The following is a 19507-nucleotide window of genomic DNA, read 5'->3' on the forward strand; positions in this document are numbered from 1 at the left end:
ATACACAGTCTGTGATTTTGACATCCCGCGTGGGGGTGGTTCCGCGGATCGAAGGGAGACTGTGCTTGTACGAGCCAGGTCATCACAGAGGCATACATGAGTATATAATATGATAAAGGTGCCGCAATCTGTGGTGGTAGAGAAGATGTTCGTCCGTCTTCGATGAGTTTGGTTGGAATTTAGCATCGGAAGGCTGCTGCCGATATGCATCTTGTGCTTTCCTCCACCCACAGATCGGCCCGTCCCACTTCGACCCATCGAGCTGGCTCGACAGCCGCACACTTCTCCACCCAAGCTACAATCGTCACGGAGAAAATTATCCCGTACTCTGCAAGGCAACCACGGCATTTGAACGGCTACAGCGGCGTGCAATTCTACCTCACGCGGCTGGCCTGTTCCTAATTTTCCGACCACGCTGCATTCGCTTAGTCGCTATACCTGATTCGACACGGACCTTGACGCTGCGACAGCTTACATTGGGTAAAGTAGCACTGCTACTGCTCCACAGTGGTACAGAATGTCTCTATGGAGCAGCGAACGACTCTGAATGGGACCGGCGGGTATCTGACGAGCGCCTTCCTGTGCCGCGTCGGCGACGATTCGAATTGCGCTATATGTAGAGGAGAGAGACTGCTCCAGGCACACTTCTACCCGACCTAAATTAGCCCGACGTCCTTCTTCCGCACCATCTTGAGCCGCGTATAGCCCCCGCAGAGGCCGAGTAGCATCATGGCTCGAGCAATGAGTGTACACAAATTAACGAATAGTTGGACGTTCAAACAAGCCGGCGATATATCCGAGGACGCCTGGCTGCCCGTCAAGAGAGTCCCAACCAATGTGCACCTGGATCTTATTGATAACGCCAAGTACGTCGTCACGTGTCCTGGTATTTGGAAGTGTGCTTCATGGCATTGACTAACACGCGTCTCTGCATAGGATACCTGACCCCTTTCTGGGCTTCAACGAGCTCGAAGCTGAGTGGGTGGCAGACAAGACCTGGACATACAAAGTGCAGCTGCCGGACGTGAAGACGCCGCATGATGGTTCTGTGACGGTATTGGTCTTCGACGGCCTGGACACGTTCGCAACAGTCAAGCTCAATGGCGAAGTCATCCTTGAAAGCGACAACATGTTCGTCCCTCATCGCGTGGATATTACCAACAAGTTGAAGCAAGGCTCGGCCAACACTCTTGAGATCGACTTCGCTTCGGCCAGATTGGAAGCCATCAAGATTAAAGAAGCTCACCCTGAGCACACTTGGGTTGGATTCAACGGCGACATGTCTCGATTGGCAGTGCGAAAAGCGCAGTACCACTGGGGCTGGGACTGGGGACCGATGCTCAACACTTGCGGCCCATGGCGACCTATTCGACTAGAAACTTACCAGTCAAGGGTCAAGGATCTCCGTATTGACTATGCGCTCGACGACAGTCTCAAAACCGCTACTGGATCCCTCAAGGCTATTCTGGAGGGAACTTCGGGCCAGAAAGTGATGTTCGAAGTACGCAACGGCGAAGACTTGGTTTTTCAGAGCTCTGCAGACGTCCGGGATGGTGTGGCCCAAGTCGAGTTCAAAGTTGGCGATGTCCGGCTTTGGTACCCCCATGGGTATGGAGATCAACCGCTGTACACGGTCACTGCGACTGTATCAGCTGACGGTGTCACTTTACATCAAGCGACCCGGCGGACCGGCTTCCGTAGAGGGGAGCTGGTTCAAGAGCCAGATTCTGTTGGGAAGACCTTCTTCTTCAGGATCAATGGTGTCGATGTGTTCTGCGGTGGCTCCGATTGGATCCCAGCCGATTCTTTCACACCCCGGGTTGACGAGGAGACGTATCGCAAATGGCTCGAGACGATGGTTGACGGCTATCAAGTCATGATACGGTACGCACAACCAAATTGAGATTCTGCAATGGCGCAATGATTGCACTACGCTAACACTATGCCAGTATCTGGGGTGGAGGCATCTGGGAGGAAGACATATTTTACGAACTTTGCGATGAGCTCGGAATTTTGGTCTGGCAGGACTTCATGTTCGGCTGTGGAAATTACCCTGCCTTCCCCACCATCCTTCGATCGATCGAAAAAGAGTGCGTGGCTAATGTCGCCCGGCTGCGTCACCACCCTTCCATCGTCATCTACGCCGGCAACAACGAAGATTACCAGGTGCAAGAGTCATTCGGTCTCACGTATAATTACGAAGACAAAGATCCGGAGAGCTGGCTCAAGACGGACTTCCCTGCCAGATACATCTACGAAAAGGTAAGCGCGCGCGCTCCTCAAATAGAGTTTGATCGAAATCCTGACGAAGGATCGGACAGCTCCTGCCCGATGTCGTTGCCGCCGAAAGCCCGCATGTGCCGTACCACCCTGGCAGCCCTTGGGGAGATGGCCTGCGTACCTCCAATAAAACTGTTGGCGATATGCACCAGTGGAACGGTGAGAGATGTACCTCTGACCAGGAATGCGGAAGAGGGCGCTAACGGTTGCATCAGTATGGCATGGCACCCAAGAAAAGTATCAAATCTTCGACACGCTGGGCGGGCGGTTCAACAGCGAGTTCGGGATGGAGGCTTTTCCTCATATTGACACTATCAAGTACTACTGCACAGACCCGAAGCAACTGTATCCACAGTCGCATATGCTCGACTTCCACAATAAAGCCGACGGCCACGAACGAAGGATTGCGACGTACTTGGTGGAGAATTTCAGAACGAAGACTGATTTAGAAGTAAGTGCTGATATTCGCAAAGTTGTTAATAATAATATGGGTATTAAGACTAAGGGCATGGTAGTCATTTATCCATCTGACGCAACTATCCCAAGCCGAGGCCTTGATGTTCGGATACCGTGGCTGGCGAAAGCAGTGGGGTCAACAGCGCTACTGCGGCGGCGCATTGGTGTGGCAGTTGAACGACTGCTGGCCTGTTACATCATGGTCGATTATCGACTACTTCCTGCGTAAGAAGCCTGCATACTACGCCATGAGACGAGTCTTGGCACCAGTTGCAGTGGCTGTCAGGCGGGCACACTTTGACTGGAGCGTGGTTCATGCCCGCGTACCGAAGACCAGCGAGTACGAGGTGTGGGTGGCCAGCAACCAGCCCACTGAACTGACTGCAACTGTTGAGCTTCGATTCATCTCGGTCGCGACCGGCGAGGAGATTAAGGAAAAGATAGTCAAGCAGGACATCAAGCTAGTGGCGAACGGCACCACCGATGTGCTGTCAGGGTCGATCGACAATGTGAAGGAAGAGCCTCATGTCCTGGCAGCCAGGATCTGGGTCGACGGAGACATTGTGTCCCGCGACGTCGACTGGCCGCAGCCGCTCAAGTACCTTGACTTTGACGGCCGTGGCGTCGAGGTCACAGCCCAGGGTGACAGGATTGTGGTCAGGGCATCAAAGCCTACAAAAGGGCTAGTGTTCGAGGAAAGGGCAGGGGTGTTGGTACACGACAGTGCCATCGACGTAGTGCCGGGCGACGAACAGACGATCCAGGTGAGGGGGCTCGGGGAAGGTGATGCGCATCTGAAGTGGAGGTATCTGGGCCAGAGTTGATGCCGTCTCAGCAGATGGTCAAAGGCATTGCCGCATCGCTGGCTAGGCGGGGCTGGGGCAGGAAGGTTGAGGTGGAGAGAGTGCACGTTGGCTGACGGACGGTTGCACAGGGCGTGCACGTCGCGGCAATGCAACGCCGATGCAGAGTCTGGCTTGGGGCAGGCGTGGGTGGAGAGACGGGATGGTGGACTTGCAACGGTGATGCGAACCGGGAGCAGGCCTGTCGTTGGCGGATGGCTTGCGGATTGCGCTATAAGACCGGGGTGCTGGGGTGCTGTCGGGCACTTTTGCCAAAGGATATTGGGCAGGGTATATGTGAGGCCATTATAGGCTGTCGGCGAGGTGGCTAGCAAGGAAATGAAAGAGGGTCGTGTGAGAGGCCAGGCGCTCAGGCGCCTGAGTGAGTGCAGATTAACAGGTGCGGGCGCATATGCTGATAGAGGGCGGGCGCGCGTGGTGTCTGGTGGAAGTGGGCAGACGGCGCATAGTCGTACCCGGCCGCTGGAATCCCTAATGAGTCGGCTGCCGGCGCCCGCAATGCCAACTGCCCTACGATCGCCCCTTCCCGCGCCCGCCTGGCAGCCAGGCAGGCGCGACGGGTGCGCCTTCCGTTATGCCATGGCAGGCGCATGGGGAAGGGACGATCCGTGTGCGACGCGCGGGCAGTAGCGCGCCCACGGCCGGGCGGTGGAAGCCTTCTCGAACGCTGCCCTGCCCGCGCAATCCCATGGCCCACGGCCGGGTGGCCATGGCAATGTACTGCCCATGCCCCGTGGACGCCTGCCCATGGCCTGCGTGCCGCGCGCCCAATGCGGCCAACAGCGCAGTTGCGACGCCCACCAGCGCGGCGGCTCCCCCCAGATCCTGGCACCCGCAGGCCTATAATGCGGGGGCTAATGCCTCGACTACTTTAGCATCGCACGCTCGACGCACGCAGACCGAGTGCCTCGAGCCATGGCAGTCGACAACGGGCCTGCCCGGTAGCGGTTCTGCAGCGCCTGAACGACCCCGAGCAAGCCTGCGGCTGCGTCAAGGGCCCGCCGCTGTTATACATAGCATCCTACCGCCGCCTCTCCCCTTCTATCCTCCTCCCTTGGCCCTTCTCCATCTCAGGGCTGCCCTGCCCTCGTCCACCGGCCATTGCCCGTCCACGCGTCGGCTCCTCTGGACCACCAGTGCCTATGCTACATCCATTCCCGGCCCCGCTACAAGGCCTGTGAGACGACATGTTCCACACTTTCCAGTCATCCACCGGCATGCGCTCTCCCAGCGCCGAGGACAGCGTGGCAGGCAAGCCCACCCGGAGCACAGGCTCGCGCCGGATATCCACGAGCAACGCCTGTGTCGAGTGTAGGCGGCGGAAGATCCGCTGTGATGGCACCCAGCCATGCGGCCAGTGTCAGTGGTACCAGCATCCCGAGGCATGCGGGTACTCGAAGCCTGCACAGAGGGTGATTCCCAGCCGGAAGTGAGTTGTCTTGACCCATTGACCAAGTACGCGGGCTGAAAGAGACAGACTGGTCGACAAACTCTCGACCAACATCGAGCAGTACAAGACCATCCTCACCAAACTGTACCCTTCCAAGTCTCTGGACCAGATTGAATCTCTTGTCTCGATGCCGCGCGAAGAGCTGTTGGAGCTGGCCTTGTCGTCTCCAGGTGCCGCGCAGACGACTCCCTCCCCGACCGTGGAGAACCACTCCATCTCGGAGCTCAGCCACGGCTCAGGCGGAGCCGAAAGCCTCGAGGCACTCGAGCAGGCTCCTCCCCAGGACCCGTTTTGGGACGAAGCCCGGAAGCACCAGCTCCGCGTGCAAGGGGTCTCTGACGACGTGAACGGGCTCTCTTTATCGGTTGACAGACTCTCCTCCTACGTGGGGATTTCATCCATTACAGCAGCGCTCAAAGTCATCGTGCGATGTGCGCCCCATGCACGACCCCTGATTTTCCAGAGCAACCACGAGACGGTCCTGCCCAGTAGAGCCAATTCTCCCGCCCCGGAGCTCGCAGACAACAGGCCAGACGCTTTGCCTCCACCAGCTCAGGGGCAGGCCTTGATTGAGAGCTATTTCGAGCGTGTGCACCCGTTCTTTCCCATGATTGAAGAGCGAAAATTTTGGTCCAACTACCTGCTAGGTGACCGGAGAGACGCACCATGGCTAGCACTGCTCAACATCGTCTTCGCCTTGGGATCGTTAGCATCTTCGACAGCGAGCAATGAGGCTCACTATGTCTACTTCAATCGATCGCGGCGGCATCTTTCGTTCGAATCTTTTGGCAGCGGCAATCTAGAGGTCCTGCAAGCACTCGCGATCATGAGTGGGTACTACATGCATTATCTGAACCGACCGAACGAAGCACATTCGCTCATGGGCGGGGTACTTCGGATGGCAACGGCGCTGGGGCTACATAGGGAGTACTCGGATAGATCAGCGCACGACAACAACCACTTGCTCAACGTCCTGGGACATGGCGATGGAGACACAGTGTCACCTGAAAACCGAAGGCGTATATGGTGGAGTCTATTCTGTCTTGATGCTTGGGCGTCGACTACCACTGGGCGGCCATCTCTGGGGCGCATGGGACCGTCCATCACGGTGTTGCGGCCTGGTACGGCCAATAACTCAGTATGATTGTGTACCATATACTCAAACGGACAGTTACTAAAGATTCAATAGGGTATCCTCCCGCAACCGAACAGCCCACAGTACCTCGAATATCTCAAAGTACTACCGCTGATCCATGCCTCCGAATTCTGTACCATAGCCACAAAGATCCAAGACCGCCTCGTCGAGTCACCACTCCTCTCGCACACAGAGACAGCCGCCTACGACGCCGAAATCATCAAATGGCATGACGAGCTGCCCCCCATTCTCTCGAACCCAAACGAATCCTGCCCAGACTTCCTCCGCCGCGTCCGCCTCGTCATGAAGTGGCGCTTCCAGAATCTCCGTATAGTGCTGCACCGCCCGGCCCTGCTTGTCTCCGCCCTCCGTCGCTGCCCGCTCCACGCCCTCTCCGCGGAGGAAAAAGTAATCGTCAGTAAGTGCCGTATCGTCGCGGCCAAGACCATCGACGACATCTCAGCCGAGTGCTGCCCGGACCTCATCTCAGGCTGGAACGCCGTCTGGTTCACCTTCCAGGCGTGCATGGTGCCCCTGGTCAGCCTCTTCAGCGATGCGAGCGTGCCCGAGGAGACGGCACGGTGGTGCGCGAGCATCGAAACGGCGCTCGAATTTTTCGCGCGTAGCAAACCCTGGAGCATCGCCGCCAAGCGCAGCCTCGATGCCGTCAGCAGGCTCTACAACGCGTACAAGATGCAGTCGCAATTCTCAGCGCAGGCGCTGCACAACCAGAACGGTATCCCCCCGTTCGCACAAGACCATCTGCAGGTGCAGGCCCTGGGCCACAGCCACCACGCAGCAGGCTTCGCGTACGGCGGCGCCCCGGGTGTCCCCGTCCCAGACTACGGCTTCGCGCTCAACCCGGATACCATGGGCGGCGGCGGTTGGGTGCGCGACCCCAGCGTCAACGCCAGTACCCTCGGCGACGGCACCCTTAGCGGCTTCTGGGACGACATGGTCTGGGACACAAACCTGCCGGACATGCTCGAGGCGCCGTTCGGCGTAGGCATGGCGGCTGACTACGATGTGTGGCAGGGGGCGGCGCAGGATACGGGCGCGCCGTGCTGGATGCAGGGGAATTGAAGGGAAGGCTGCTCGAATCGACCGCCATAGGCGAGCAATGCACGAGGACATACGTACACGACATGGCGAGGCAATCGGTGAGGGTAGAGCCAGAGTGGAGTCGCGGGACCGGCCGCTGGGGGCGGCAACGCGCGAGACAAACGTCAGATTTCGGGAGGATCACTCGGGACTCGCAGCGCATCGATCGCGGCGGGCGGACGTGGGCGTGCTCGCGATCATTGGGGCCCTCGGCGGAAGGGAAGAGAACACGCGCAGCCAAGCGCAGTGCTCCGCAGCACGCCCGCCAGTTGCGGGCATTCGACATCTGGTCCTTCCGCTTGGGGCGAGACATACACAGCGCACACACACATACGTACACTGGGACGGACGGACTTTTTCTTCCTTTGGAAGGGGGGAGGGGAGGGGTACTGTTGTTCTTGCGTCTTTTTGGTTTTCCCACCTACATTGCATTGGGGAGCATACATGCGTTTCTCGTCGTGCGCTGCATTCATGGCTATGTGCTTGTCTTGTCCTGTTTTGTTTTGGTTTCCTTCTGTACTTGTACGATACGACACGGCACGTTGGCATCTATACCATGGGTCTCTTTGGGAAGGAAGAAGGCTTTTCTTTGCGAGGTGATCGGATCGGGTTGATCCTAATCGGGCCTTGTGTAGCCTGGTCTGGTTTGCAGGGGGCGGAGAGACGTACATACACGAGTAGTCTACATAGATGCGCTTGGGAACGAGCGAAGGTACATAGCGTTAAGCGGTCGCGATCCACGGGTACATACAGCCTATGCGGGGCTTGATCTACAGTGCCTGCATTGCGTACGCAAATGTCGCTGTAACTGCTGTTAAGAGTTTAGACAAAGTTGCTGTTCTCCTTGCGTAGAGGAGCTGGCCATTGTACGTGAAAAGTGTGAGTGTGCTGAGCGGTGTGAATCGAAGGCATGCACAGCGTGTACGGCTGCATGCGTACATGTCGGTAGGAAGAAGACAATAGACCGAAATAGCCCGCAGAGGCATACCTGGGATCACGAAGCATCTTCCTGCGAGATGGGATCTGGTTCGCAAGGATTTGGGCGGGTAGAAACACACAGAGTGCGTGCATACACAGGCGGCTGGGGTGCATGGGCTCAGCGCTTTTTGCCATGACCTCCGCACCTGTTGTTGGCGGTGCTTGGTGGTGGTCGGTGGTCGTCGTTCATAGAACGAGCATGCTCTGTTCGTATGAGTTGCATGAGGTTGTCCTGCTCGTTGCTATAGACAGGCATTATCGCTATGGAGCGACGAACATAGAACGTGTAGGCGCGAACGTTGCTGACGTGCGGTTTGTACGACGTTTCAACCGACCAATGGCAAAATATCCTGGCAAGGCACATTTTGCGGTGTGGTTCGCATCTCGACCTGCATGCGTGCAAAAGCGGTTGGCTGGATTACCCAACATTGTGGAGGGCCTTTTTGGTTTTTTTTTTACGCCTATGTGCAGGAGTCGGCAAGGGAATCTTTGGGTCGTCTGGATAAATCAGGTGTGGAAGTCGTCTACCTTGATGTCGGTAGGATGAATGACAAAGATAGCACTGCACGTTGTGGTAGGGCGTGTGCGACGTGCCAGCCAGTGACGACACACGAGGTAGGGGTTGTGTGGTGTGGTTCGCATCCCAGCCGTTGCTAAAGCCTCTCGTATTCGTATTCCTGGTTATGGTTTTGTGGCGTGGTGTTTACCCGACTACCTTGTACGCAGTCAGCCAGCCTACAGGTTGGAGTGCAGGTTGTCATTCTCCCAACTCGCCAGCCAGCATTCCATTCGCCTGCAAACCATCTGCACTCGGGTTTATGAGCAGCGAAGTTGCGTCGTGGCTTTTCTGCCGAGCGGGAACACAGTGATCGGTGTGCGCGGGCGGAAAGTCAATAAAGAACGATGTAGGCAAGTGAGTCGGACCGACGATGGGGAGAAATCCTGCACAGTAAATGCGAGAACTGATCGGCCCGACTGAGTGGTCAGATACGAGGGGGTGAGGTATTGTAGATGCGGAACTGGCATTGGTGTGGTCAGTGACGAAGGATGAGTTCTGCATCGGGAATGCATGCTTCCGAAGAGGAAAGATGGCCGTGGCTGGCTACACGTAACCATGGACCGGGTTTCAGGTGATGTGCAGACACGGTCACTGAGTGAATTGGGAGTGAGAGGTGACGGCATGGGATGGAATAGGAAGGAGGGGCCAGGTGCTGAAAACGGTCGTGCATGCGAATAGTGCTCTTGAATAGGTGGAAGAAATGATGCCATGCGTGCTTGCGGGATTAAGCCTTTTCTGGACATGTATGTAGGTACTCTTTACAAGGTGTCCTGCAGATACGATTTCTGCGAAGAGGAAATAAAAGCCTGCAGCGGGTTGGTATTTTGTGAGTGCGTGCAGGAGTGTGGTGAATGCGAAACCGAGAATGAGATGCTGCGGGTCGCTGCGAACCGTGGAACAGAGTCGAAGGAAATAGGGACTTGAGTGAGCGTTCGCGCTGTGAGCAATGCTGCCTGTTTAGCTAGCGTGACTCTCGCCGTAGACGGTACGTACAGGAGCTCTTGTGCATACGTGCCTGCCGGGACAATTGATCAGCAACCGTGCCTCGAGCAGTTTTCAGGCATGCTCGTGGCTTTTGGCACTGGTTTCTTGCAATAACGAAGCTTATGCTATATCAGAGGACTTTTCGTGCTATTTGTAATCTTTGCTTTTTTTTTGTTTGCTCAACAATCTTGTGAAGTTGCTGGTCAGGTTGGACCTCCCTGGACGGGAACCAGGGCTTGATACATTCATCCTCAGTATACAGAGAGCCGTTTCTAGAACAAAATGACGGCTCTTCAGTCGATCTGCGTGAGTGCTTAGACACCTCTGTTTGCTTCATAGCGGGAGCCTGTGTGCGCAACAGCACCTTCATGTATTCCGTCATCGGCTCTATGGGGCCTCACACGCAGCGCCAATTGTACATGTATTTGGACAAGAAAGGCCCGTAGCTGGGTGGCATTACTGCACGTCTGCGTGGGGTTTAGTTGGAATATCTCAGGTTCGGCGACTTTCCGATGAGCAGCCAGGTTTGTAACAAAGGTCTTATCGATAAAGCCAGCCCCTTTCACAGCTGATTTAATTCCTAGAAGACCGAGTCGCCGAGCGCGGATGCCGGGGGACAGGCGCGGGTGGCGAGAGGTCTCACGATTTGCTGGTGAGATAGGTGTGATCGACCTCGCTAGGCTAGCTTTTTGTGGCCGTGCGTGCGGTACATACTCTCCTGAGCATTCTTGACCACCCCTCGTCGGTCCTCTTGCACGCCCTGCAGTCCGAGTATTTCGCTCTTTAATCCCTTTCGTGCGTGGACTGCCCGAGAAATCGAGTGCGAAACCAAAGCTCGGTCCACTGCCCCATCCGAGCCTTCCGCCGCGATCCCCCGTTGTCTTTTGCCTCCCGCCAGGTAGTACATTGACCGCCACCTTCATTGCTCCGCGTTCTCCTGCGACACTCGACACCTAGAATTGAAGCAAAGAATTTCCCTCGTTGCAGACCGACTCTAGACCTACAAATCCCGTACCCGCCACGTGTACCCCCGAGTCGGTCACAATGCCCGGCCGCACGTTGCCTACCATTCCTCCCGCCGAGGTGCAGGCGCATAACACCAGCAAGAGCTGCTATGTCACCATTGGCGAAAAAGTATACGACGTCACCGACTTCCTCGACGACCACCCGGGTGGCGGCGATCTCGTACTGGAATATGGCGGGAAGGATGTAACCGCAATCTTGAAGGACGAGGTGTCGCATACACACTCCGAGGCCGCATACGAGATCCTCGACGAGAGCTTGGTCGGCTTCATGCCCACGGAACCCATACTAAATGGCGCCACCAAGAGCAGCAAGCCTGCTGAAATCGTACCCCTCCCGCCGTCGAAGGAGGGCCAAGCCGAACTCGCCGCCCAGCGACCACTGTACGTTGCGACAGGCATGTCGGGAGCTGAGGACTTATCAAAAGATACCGATCCCGACAGGGACTACAAACAGCACAAATTCCTCGACCTTTCGAAGCCACTCTTGATGCAGGTGTGGTTCGGCGGCTTCTCGAAGGACTTCTACCTGGAGCAAGTACATCGACCAAGACACTACAGGGGTGGAGACTCAGCGCCGCTGTTTGGAAATTTTCTGGAACCGCTGAGCCTTACCCCGTGGTGGGTAGTCCCAACGGTGTGGCTTCCTCCAGTGATTGCGTGTACCGCGTATGGATATTCAGAGCTGGGTGGCATGCCGACCGCGGGGTATTGGCTGTTCGGCTTGGCTTTCTGGACGCTCTTGGAGTACACTCTGCATAGGTTCCTGTTCCACTTGGACTAGTGAGTCCTGCGCCGTCAACTTGAAATAATGCGCATACTAACGATTCTCAGCTATCTTCCGGACAATCGCGCAGCGCTAACGATACACTTCCTGCTTCACGGCATCCACCATTACCTTCCCATGGACAAGTACCGCCTTGTCATGCCGCCCACGCTCTTCGCCGCCCTCGCTGCACCTTTCTGGAAGGTCGCCCACTTCATCATCTTCTGGAATTGGCACGCCGCACTCACCGCGTACGCCGGTGGTGTGTTCGGATACATATGCTACGACATGACGCACTACTTCCTTCACCACCGCAACCTGCCGGCCTACTGGCGCGAGCTGAAGAAGTATCACCTGGCACACCACTTTGCGGACTACCAGAATGGCTTTGGTGTGAGCAGTCGGTTCTGGGACCGTGTGTTCGGCACTGAGCTAGACATGGCACCCCCAAAGGTTGTCAAGACCAATTGAGGATAACGTAAATGTAGATAACGCAGCATTGGATAGGCGTTGGTTTGTTCGATTCTCATTCTGTGCGCGGCACGTCTGTCTATAGACTTTATAATGTAATATGGACCCCCCAAACCTATCATGGAAGGGATGTCGATTTAACCCGCTTTACCGCAAATCGAATTCATGTACTTCGCGCTAGAAGTCGTCTTCACGCCGCTGCTGGCTGACGCGCGCTGATAACGTGACCGCACCCGAGGCGGCCCGTGCGCTCCTGCCTTCTTCAAAAGCTGCCCTCTTGCTCCGCACCTCTCACCCACGCCAACAACACCACGCTCGTGAACTCTGCAGCCGTGCTCGTAACACCGCCAACGACAGACAGCCAATCGCCGCCCTCGCCGCAGCTGCTGTCGTACTTCGTAAGAGGTAATTCGAATGCGTACTTGCCACGAGCAACTTCCCTTGTACACATCCCCCTGTGCACACTCATACACACACTTGACCCGCGGCTGTTCGCATGCGCGTGCAGCAATCGGAGTCCTTCCTCAAGCAGTCACCGGTTAGAAACAAGGACGACACTCCGCGCCCGCAGACGTCGAACGCCATGGAGGTAGAGAACTTTCTCGACAACGTCGCCAAGGAGCTCGAGGACGAGCAGAAGCGCAAGGCCAAGTCGGATACTGGCGACCACAACGACGACGAGCGCCGTACCCGCAGCGACCGCTCCGACCGCGGCGACCGCTATTACGGTGATCGCGATCATCGTGACAGCCGTCGCCATGGCCGCGATCGAGACCGATCCCGAGACCGCTACACAACTCGTGAGTCAAATGGGGAGCGGCGCCACAGCCGTGAGCGCCGGCGAAGAGATGGAAGCCGACCACGGTCTAGCAAGAGCAAGGATGCTGACACAGACGAAGACCGTGCTAGGTACTCTTCCCATAGGAGCAGCTCGCGCGACCGATACCGTGGAGGTCGCGGCCGCGACCGTGGAGACCGCGGCGGCGATTACTACAGCGGTGGCGGTCGAGGTGGACGTTCGCGTTCTCCCCGTCGTGACCGAGGCGACCGTCGCGAGGATCGTTATCGTGACCGCTCTTCTGGACCGGCACGCCGCGACCGCGACACTGACGACCGTCGTGGCAGCGGCCGGCGTCGCACTCCCACCCCAGAGCCAACTGAAGACGATCGCGATAAGCGAACCATTTTTGTGCAGCAGATCTCACAGCGCGCTGAAACGCGCCACCTCAAAGCTTTCTTCGAAGCCGTCGGCCCTGTTGTCGAGGCACAGATCGTCAAGGACAGAGTAACTGGTCGCTCTAAAGGGTATGTACTACTTCCTTTATTGAGAATCCTGCTAACATGTTCAGCGTTGGATATGTCGAGTTCAAGAGCGAAGAGTCTGTCCCAAAGGCCCTTGAGCTAACCGGCCAGAAGTTGAAGGGCGTACCGATCATCGCTCAACTTACCGAGGCAGAGAAGAACCGCGCATCACGCACGACCGGCGAGGGCGGAGCTGCGAGCGCCACCAACGGTGCCCCATTCCACCGTCTCTACGTCGGCAACATTCACTTCAGCGTGACCGAAGAGGATTTGAAGGAGATCTTCCTACCTTTTGGAGAGTTGGAGCAAGTGACCTTGCAGCGTGATGAACAGAACCCAACTCGCTCCAAGGGTTACGGATTCGTCCAGTAAGTACCCCCTCTCTAAAGTCGATCCTATCGCTAACAGTCCTCTAGATTTGTTGACCCGAATGATGCGAAGAAGGCTCTTACAGAGATGAATGGCTTCGAGCTCGCTGGTCGTCAGATCCGCGTTGGCTTGGGCAACGACAAATTCACCCCGGAGTCAACCGCCCATCTCCTCCGTAATTTCCCAACCCAGGCAGCTGCTTACCAAGGCTCTGCTTTCAGTGGTGCCGGAGGCCGTGGTGCGTACGCCGGCGGCTCAGGCGGGGTCTTTGACCGGGCTCATGGCCGTGACGATCGCGGGATCAGCGGTGCTTCGGCACTTGACGACACTGATATGGCAGGCGTCAACTTCAAGCAGGTCGACCGCAACAAGCTAATGATGAACCTCGCCCGCAACGAGGTCGACATTCCGACCAAGAAGGACGACCGTCCAACGGCCAAAGCCCGTGCCCCAGTTGAGAACACGATTGCTCCTTCGAAGTGCATCAAGATTCAGAACGTCTTCGACGCCGATGAGTAAGTGACTTTGACCTGGCTCTCAAGGAATCGAGCTAATAAATGTGCAGGGAATTATCTAAGTACGGCGCGAACTGGGCTAAGGACCTTGAAACCGAGATCAAGGTCGAATGTGACAAGAAGTATGGCAAGGTGGTGCATATCGCTGTTGACGCCAACTCTGACGGAGAGGTTTTCGTCAAGTTTGACTCGGTCAGCGGTGGCGAGAAGGCTTTGCAGGGTCTGAACGGCAGGACCTTCAACTATCGTGTCATCCGTGCATCGTATGTTGTGGACAAGGTCTACAACTCGCTGTACGGCGCGGCTGCCAACTTCTGAGAGCGTGCTTGCCCAGGACTTTACGCGGCGGACCCTAAGACCCCCATGGACTCTGACGGTAAGAGCGTGTTTTCTTTGCTTTCGGTGCGGATTTGCCAAGGTGTCATATCTTCAGGAGTTTCAGGGAACAAGGGGTGCTAAGGAAATGTTTGGGCGGTACGGAGTGATGGCTTTTCGGACATGGCGTTTTGGAGTGCTTGGATCTTTTTCTTTCTGCGTGGAAGGACTCGCTGGCTTCTTGACAGGTTGACCGACCCATCTGAGGCTGAAGAAAATCCAGCGACCGCGACCATGACCGACGCCGATCTGTTTTGAGGATAAAAGTTTTCATGGCCTTGGTACGTCGCGCGGTGGACCTTGCGGTCAGATCTTACCTGTTCTCAGTAGGATACTCGCGCACGACTGACTGCCTTGAAAAGCAACGGCAAAATTTAAGGACAAAGGCGGCGGATTCAGTGGTTGCTAATAGTCTTAGGACTTGTGGCTTGGCGGCTTGTACAGCGCTCGTGCCAGCACAATTTGATCGATCACTTCTAGGCATTGGTCAGGACATCGTGACTCTATGTGGCCGTGTGGTTTGTAAGACCCCGTTCGAAACATGCCTCCTGACGTTACAATAGGATTTGCCTCTTGTGTTTATCTCTGCACCATTCTGGATGCTGAGAGTTCTGATTGTCCTTTTCATCACGCCCGTCGCTGCTAACTTTAGACAGCAGCAGCATCATCCCATCCTGTCTGCTAATCTTACAGGGTTGATCTTTCTACCTATGTTTCGTTCAAAACCAGCTTGTGCCTCATCAACGCCGCACGCAATGCCTCCTGACGATCATTTACCACGCCGCGTGTAGAATCAAAGACCCCTATCCGATCAAGACATTTCCTGGGCGTCTACGGGTTCCCACATTCTACATTGAAGCTTGCTGATCAAATATAGGATTGTATGAAACTTTGCTGTCCCCTTGGCTAGCAACGTATGCCCAGACACTCGCCCTCTGCATCTGGTGGTTCCAATGTCAGCCTCATACAATGGCAAGCCAAGACGGCACAGCCTGCGTTGAGGCTTCAACGCGTTATATTTCTCAACGTCATCCTCCCAATGAAGAGGCGTCACGTTTGGAGATGCCACTATATCACGACTATACCAGCTCAAACGAGCAGTCGCCGTAAAGCTAGTTCTGCATTGGGAAGCCCTCAGCTTTCCGAAATGCTTACATAGATAAAAAGCGCCAAGGGCACTTACACGTTAATTTGAGGAGGGGCGTACATATCGTATTGCATGCGCAGCAGATCCTCGTAATCATCAGTCGAGAATGACTGGAATTTGCAAGACGCGAGCGAGTCGATAGCAGACCTGGGGAGATATGTACTAGCTCATACACAATATATATTATATACATTCACTCGTTTGATCGATATCGAAATGTTACCATGCTGGCTCTGTCTTACTAAGTCAGTACAGGTGGCAGGGTGCATCTCTGAAACCCTGGGGCCGTCTGACCTCCACACCACACGACCGCACCCCATTCCAGGCTCGCACGATTTGTCGCACCCCCAACGCCTCAGATCGTACCACAGACCCGCATGCACAACGAAGTGAGGACCGGGCGCCCAGTATTGCGCCAGCTTTCTATATCGCGAACGCGAATCGAGCGCGCTGCACCACCGTGCAACACGCGACTACTTCAATACAGCACTATGCACCGAAGTCCGTAGCCTCAGCCTCGCTGTGCTGATGCAAGTCTAGCTATTCTATTGGCTGTGTATCCGACAAAGGCACTGTTCTTAGACCTGTAACAAAATCAGTACGCCTGCACGGTGGTCGGCAACCGATTGAGGCGGCTATGCCTCTTAGGGCAATTATCTCACCACACGCCGCCTCCCGTAAACTTGGAGAATCTGGAGACCTCGAGACTATGAAGAACCAGATTTCGTAAACTCAAGGTATGTATCGAAGTTGCTGCCTGCGTCTGTCTCACAAAGAGATAGAAATGCGATCGCAGTGAAATTACGCGCAAGGAATGAACGTGTTCACACTGCAACGTCCGCCAACAACAGCCGCGCCTCCCTCAAGCGAGCTGACAGGCACTCGGGTACCTGTCACTCTTCCTTCGGGAATGCACCACCACCAGCCAAGAGAACATGGTAGTGCCATGCCGCGTATAGAAAACTTACAAGAAGACACCATGATCCACGTCACCGCGCTTTCTTTCTGGAGAGACACGCGATCTCGTTCAATCCATCTCGTTCCTCTCTTCTTGTTCCCAGTCTTTCATTATTTCCTTTAGGCATTCGTTTGCTTTGATTGGACTAGAGAAAGATGCCGGCAACACTCCTTCTTGCTGAGCAACGCTCAGAGTTGAGCACAAGGCAGGCTGATGCCTCCTTCCACATTCCTTCAGATTTCGTTGCCGCGGCCACGATATGCCTCTTCTTGACGACAGTGGCTGTGGCCGTGAGGACATTTATTACAATGGTGGATATGCGACGGCTACAAATAGATGATTGTAAGTGTAATGGTTCGAGTCGGTTCTAGCATGCTAATTCGGCCCTGCAGTTGCCACCATTCTTGCGGGCTTGTGCTTCGTTGTTTTCATTGCACTCATGTTCATTGCCTCACATGCTGGTCTGGGCCAACATGTAACCCTCCTCTCCGCCGACGCCGTCAAGAATGCACTCCTCTACTCAAATATCCTCGACATTGTATACGCACCGATCATGCTCGCTGCGAAGGTTTCTATCCTCGTGCAAGTCGATCGCATGTTCTCTGGCAATAAGCAGCGGATGATTTTCTGGAGTGTTCGCGCCTTGGCCTATGTCAATGCTTTCTGCTACACCGTCATGTTCTTCACGAATGTCTTTGCCTGCACGCCGCGGGCGAAGATCCTGGATCCTACGGTGTCGGGCCGGTGCATTCCTCAGAACAACCTTATCGTTGTTTCTAGCACAGTCAACGTGGCTTCCGATGTCCTCGTCTTGCTTTTCGCAGTTTGGGGTATTAGCAGACTACAGCTGAGCGGGAGGCGTCAGACTATGGTAGCGGTTGTGTTCAGCATTGGCAGCTTTGCATGCATTGCCAGTGTCTGCAGATTGGCATTTGGTGTCCAGGTTGATAAGAACCGCAACTACACGCAGACAATCTGGCCAGTCCACATGTGGTCGTAAGTATATCTCTGCACGACATCCGTGTGTATTTTAACTGTTGCAGGCTCGCCGAGATCACTGCTATCATGTACATGGCTTGTTGCACAGCTTTCCCTCGCCTTGTCCAGTACATCCGCGGTACGAAGACCGTCAGGCCTGCGATCAAGAGTTACAAGACCGAAAAGGACCTCTTCAGCCCTACATCCAGCTTCTCAAGCAGTAAACCGTGCACCCCCGAACAGAAGCACGGCTGGGGATCGCCAGTCATCACACCACCCACTCCACCCAAGGGATCCCCCAAGATCACGCCGCCTACTCCTCCCAACGGCTCTCCCATACTCCCCACCGGCTTCGTCAGCCCCCAAAAGCCCAACCGAGCCAGCGTCCGCGTGACTCCCGGTCCCGCCCAAGGCACCCGCGGCACCCAAAGCGAAGACCGCCCCCGCGGCCCCTTCCGCACGCTCTCCCTCCCCGTCAAACCCTCCATACCACGCACATCCTTTCAACTCCCCCCAACACGGCTCGAGCCTAAAGGCCCCCGCCTCAACTTCAGCATACCCGTGCGCCCTACCCCAGAACAGCTCGCCAACCAGTCGTCCCTCTCCCCCCGCTACGTCCCCGAGGAGAAGACCGCCGCGCTCGCTAAGAAAGCAGAGGGCGCCCTGCAGAATTACGCCCCCTTCGAGCGCCGCATTTCCCACCTGTCGTACACCTCGCGCCACACTGCTGCGCTCGAGGAGATACGGCAAAGCCTCGAGGAAGTAAGACATAGTCTTGACGGCGGCTTCATCGACACCACACCCACGCCCACCTCTGAATCACTCAACGTGCCGCCCACCCCAGGCTCCACCTCAACTTCAACGCCCAAGACACCCACCACCCCGTCACACGGTCACAGCCCGTCCCTCGCGCCTCTGGCGTCTCCCGGTATGCCGTCTCCGGCGTCGCCAGCCCGCACAGAGTTCAGCGTGCACCTCGTCGAGAGCGCGGTACGCATGAAGATCATGCCCGTGTACTTCGCCCAGCGCCGCAAGAAGAGCTATGACGCGCGCATGAGCACGCTGGGCAACAGCGCCATCAAGCCGATGCACTCGTTTAAGCGAAGCAAGCACGCGAGAGTGCCCAGTACGCCGGGGCTGCAGACGCATTTTGAAATCCCTTGAATTGATTTTTCTTGTTTTGCTTCGAGTTTTGGGTCCCACTGGAGTCACTCTTTCCCCGCCATGGTGGTTATCTTCTAATACTTTGTTCTGTTTGATTTTTTTCTTTGCTACAAAAGTTCCCGCCGACGGCTGCGGATTACGCTCTTTATGATGGATACCCTCATGGGTCGGCTTGGGTATAGGACTTCCCGGCGCGGAAGGTAAAGTCCACGGCGCCACTCTTTACGATAGATTTTTCATTCCTCACAGATACCCGGCGATGGTAGATAGGCTTGAGATAGGATGGGGTGTGAGTGATACGAGGGTGTACACACATACTTACATGCAGAGTCATTGTGCTTAGATTAATCTTGGCTGAATGTATAAATACTAGTTGTTATTTGTTCATTGGCTGTTCATTAATTTCTCATTATGCCTGATAGATATGGTCATGAATATGTGTCTATGTATAGAAGGAAGGAAACCAAGGTAAGCGAATGTACTGTGAAAAGGAAGAGAAGCACGACAAAACGCTCCAACCCTTATTCACATGGAACGAACGATCAAACCAAACCCTCATTAGAAAGCGAAACAGAAAGAACTAATGCCAAACAAGCATGCAATGACAACACCATACAACACGCTGCAACACCTC

The 19507-nt window shown here is 55.6% G+C and overlaps 7 protein-coding genes across 7 annotated transcripts; 6 read left to right on the plus strand and 1 right to left on the minus strand.

Annotated features, from left to right (window-relative positions):
* Nucleotides 1–365: 365 nt before the first annotated feature.
* CC84DRAFT_879101 (glycoside hydrolase) lies at nt 366–3739 on the plus strand. Its single transcript, XM_018187768.1, has 6 exons — nt 366–866; nt 937–1884; nt 1950–2262; nt 2322–2439; nt 2496–2731; nt 2796–3739. The coding sequence occupies exons 1-6, from the start codon at nt 730–732 to the stop codon at nt 3558–3560; spliced, it is 2517 nt and encodes an 838-aa protein (XP_018034381.1). The 5' UTR covers nt 366–729; the 3' UTR covers nt 3561–3739.
* Nucleotides 3740–4508: 769 nt separating this feature from the next.
* Nucleotides 4509–7498, plus strand: CC84DRAFT_882112 (uncharacterized protein). The gene is made up of 3 exons (XM_018187771.1): nt 4509–5028; nt 5077–6187; nt 6239–7498. The coding sequence occupies exons 1-3, from the start codon at nt 4787–4789 to the stop codon at nt 7265–7267; spliced, it is 2382 nt and encodes a 793-aa protein (XP_018034382.1). The 5' UTR covers nt 4509–4786; the 3' UTR covers nt 7268–7498.
* Nucleotides 7499–8130: 632 nt separating this feature from the next.
* CC84DRAFT_882114 (uncharacterized protein) lies at nt 8131–8945 on the plus strand. The gene has a single exon (XM_018187772.1). The coding sequence runs from the start codon at nt 8376–8378 to the stop codon at nt 8808–8810; it is 435 nt and encodes a 144-aa protein (XP_018034383.1). The 5' UTR covers nt 8131–8375; the 3' UTR covers nt 8811–8945.
* Nucleotides 8946–9843, minus strand: CC84DRAFT_879235 (uncharacterized protein). The gene has a single exon (XM_018187769.1). It carries the CDS (start codon nt 9563–9565, stop codon nt 9080–9082), a length of 486 nt encoding a protein of 161 aa, XP_018034384.1. The 5' UTR covers nt 9566–9843; the 3' UTR covers nt 8946–9079.
* A 1007-nt stretch (nt 9844–10850) lies between these two features.
* CC84DRAFT_1095138 (Inositolphosphorylceramide-B hydroxylase) lies at nt 10851–12065 on the plus strand (the record flags this gene model as incomplete). Its single annotated transcript, XM_018174602.1, has 2 exons — nt 10851–11611; nt 11663–12065. 2 exons carry the CDS (start codon nt 10851–10853, stop codon nt 12063–12065), a joined length of 1164 nt encoding a protein of 387 aa, XP_018034385.1.
* A 583-nt stretch (nt 12066–12648) lies between these two features.
* On the plus strand, nt 12649–14569 carry CC84DRAFT_1188523 (splicing factor, CC1-like protein; the record flags this gene model as incomplete). The annotated part of the gene is made up of 4 exons (XM_018180994.1): nt 12649–13370; nt 13415–13735; nt 13784–14251; nt 14302–14569. The coding sequence occupies 4 exons, from the start codon at nt 12649–12651 to the stop codon at nt 14567–14569; spliced, it is 1779 nt and encodes a 592-aa protein (XP_018034386.1).
* A 2025-nt stretch (nt 14570–16594) lies between these two features.
* On the plus strand, nt 16595–18953 carry CC84DRAFT_883459 (uncharacterized protein). Its single transcript, XM_018187773.1, has 3 exons — nt 16595–17073; nt 17124–17727; nt 17775–18953. The coding sequence occupies exons 1-3, from the start codon at nt 16887–16889 to the stop codon at nt 18871–18873; spliced, it is 1890 nt and encodes a 629-aa protein (XP_018034387.1). The 5' UTR covers nt 16595–16886; the 3' UTR covers nt 18874–18953.
* Nucleotides 18954–19507: the final 554 nt, after the last annotated feature.

Source organism: Paraphaeosphaeria sporulosa (genome assembly GCF_001642045.1).
Source record: "Paraphaeosphaeria sporulosa strain AP3s5-JAC2a unplaced genomic scaffold CC84scaffold_7, whole genome shotgun sequence".
Taxonomy (NCBI): domain Eukaryota; kingdom Fungi; phylum Ascomycota; class Dothideomycetes; order Pleosporales; family Didymosphaeriaceae; genus Paraphaeosphaeria; species Paraphaeosphaeria sporulosa.

Coding starts and splice junctions, on each gene's coding strand:
- CC84DRAFT_879101 (XM_018187768.1), top strand. CDS start 730: ATGGCTCGAGCAATGAGTGTACACAAATTAACGAATAGTTGGACGTTC. Junction 867..936: donor GATCTTATTGATAACGCCAA/GTACGTCGTCAC, acceptor GTCTCTGCATAG/GATACCTGACCCCTTTCTGG. Junction 2,732..2,795: donor GAACGAAGACTGATTTAGAA/GTAAGTGCTGAT, acceptor AGGGCATGGTAG/TCATTTATCCATCTGACGCA.
- CC84DRAFT_882112 (XM_018187771.1), top strand. CDS start 4,787: ATGTTCCACACTTTCCAGTCATCCACCGGCATGCGCTCTCCCAGCGCC. Junction 5,029..5,076: donor AGGGTGATTCCCAGCCGGAA/GTGAGTTGTCTT, acceptor TGAAAGAGACAG/ACTGGTCGACAAACTCTCGA. Junction 6,188..6,238: donor CTGGTACGGCCAATAACTCA/GTATGATTGTGT, acceptor AAGATTCAATAG/GGTATCCTCCCGCAACCGAA.
- CC84DRAFT_882114 (XM_018187772.1), top strand. CDS start 8,376: ATGGGCTCAGCGCTTTTTGCCATGACCTCCGCACCTGTTGTTGGCGGT.
- CC84DRAFT_879235 (XM_018187769.1), bottom strand. CDS start 9,565: ATGTCCAGAAAAGGCTTAATCCCGCAAGCACGCATGGCATCATTTCTT.
- CC84DRAFT_883459 (XM_018187773.1), top strand. CDS start 16,887: ATGCCGGCAACACTCCTTCTTGCTGAGCAACGCTCAGAGTTGAGCACA. Junction 17,074..17,123: donor ACGGCTACAAATAGATGATT/GTAAGTGTAATG, acceptor TCGGCCCTGCAG/TTGCCACCATTCTTGCGGGC. Junction 17,728..17,774: donor TGGCCAGTCCACATGTGGTC/GTAAGTATATCT, acceptor TAACTGTTGCAG/GCTCGCCGAGATCACTGCTA.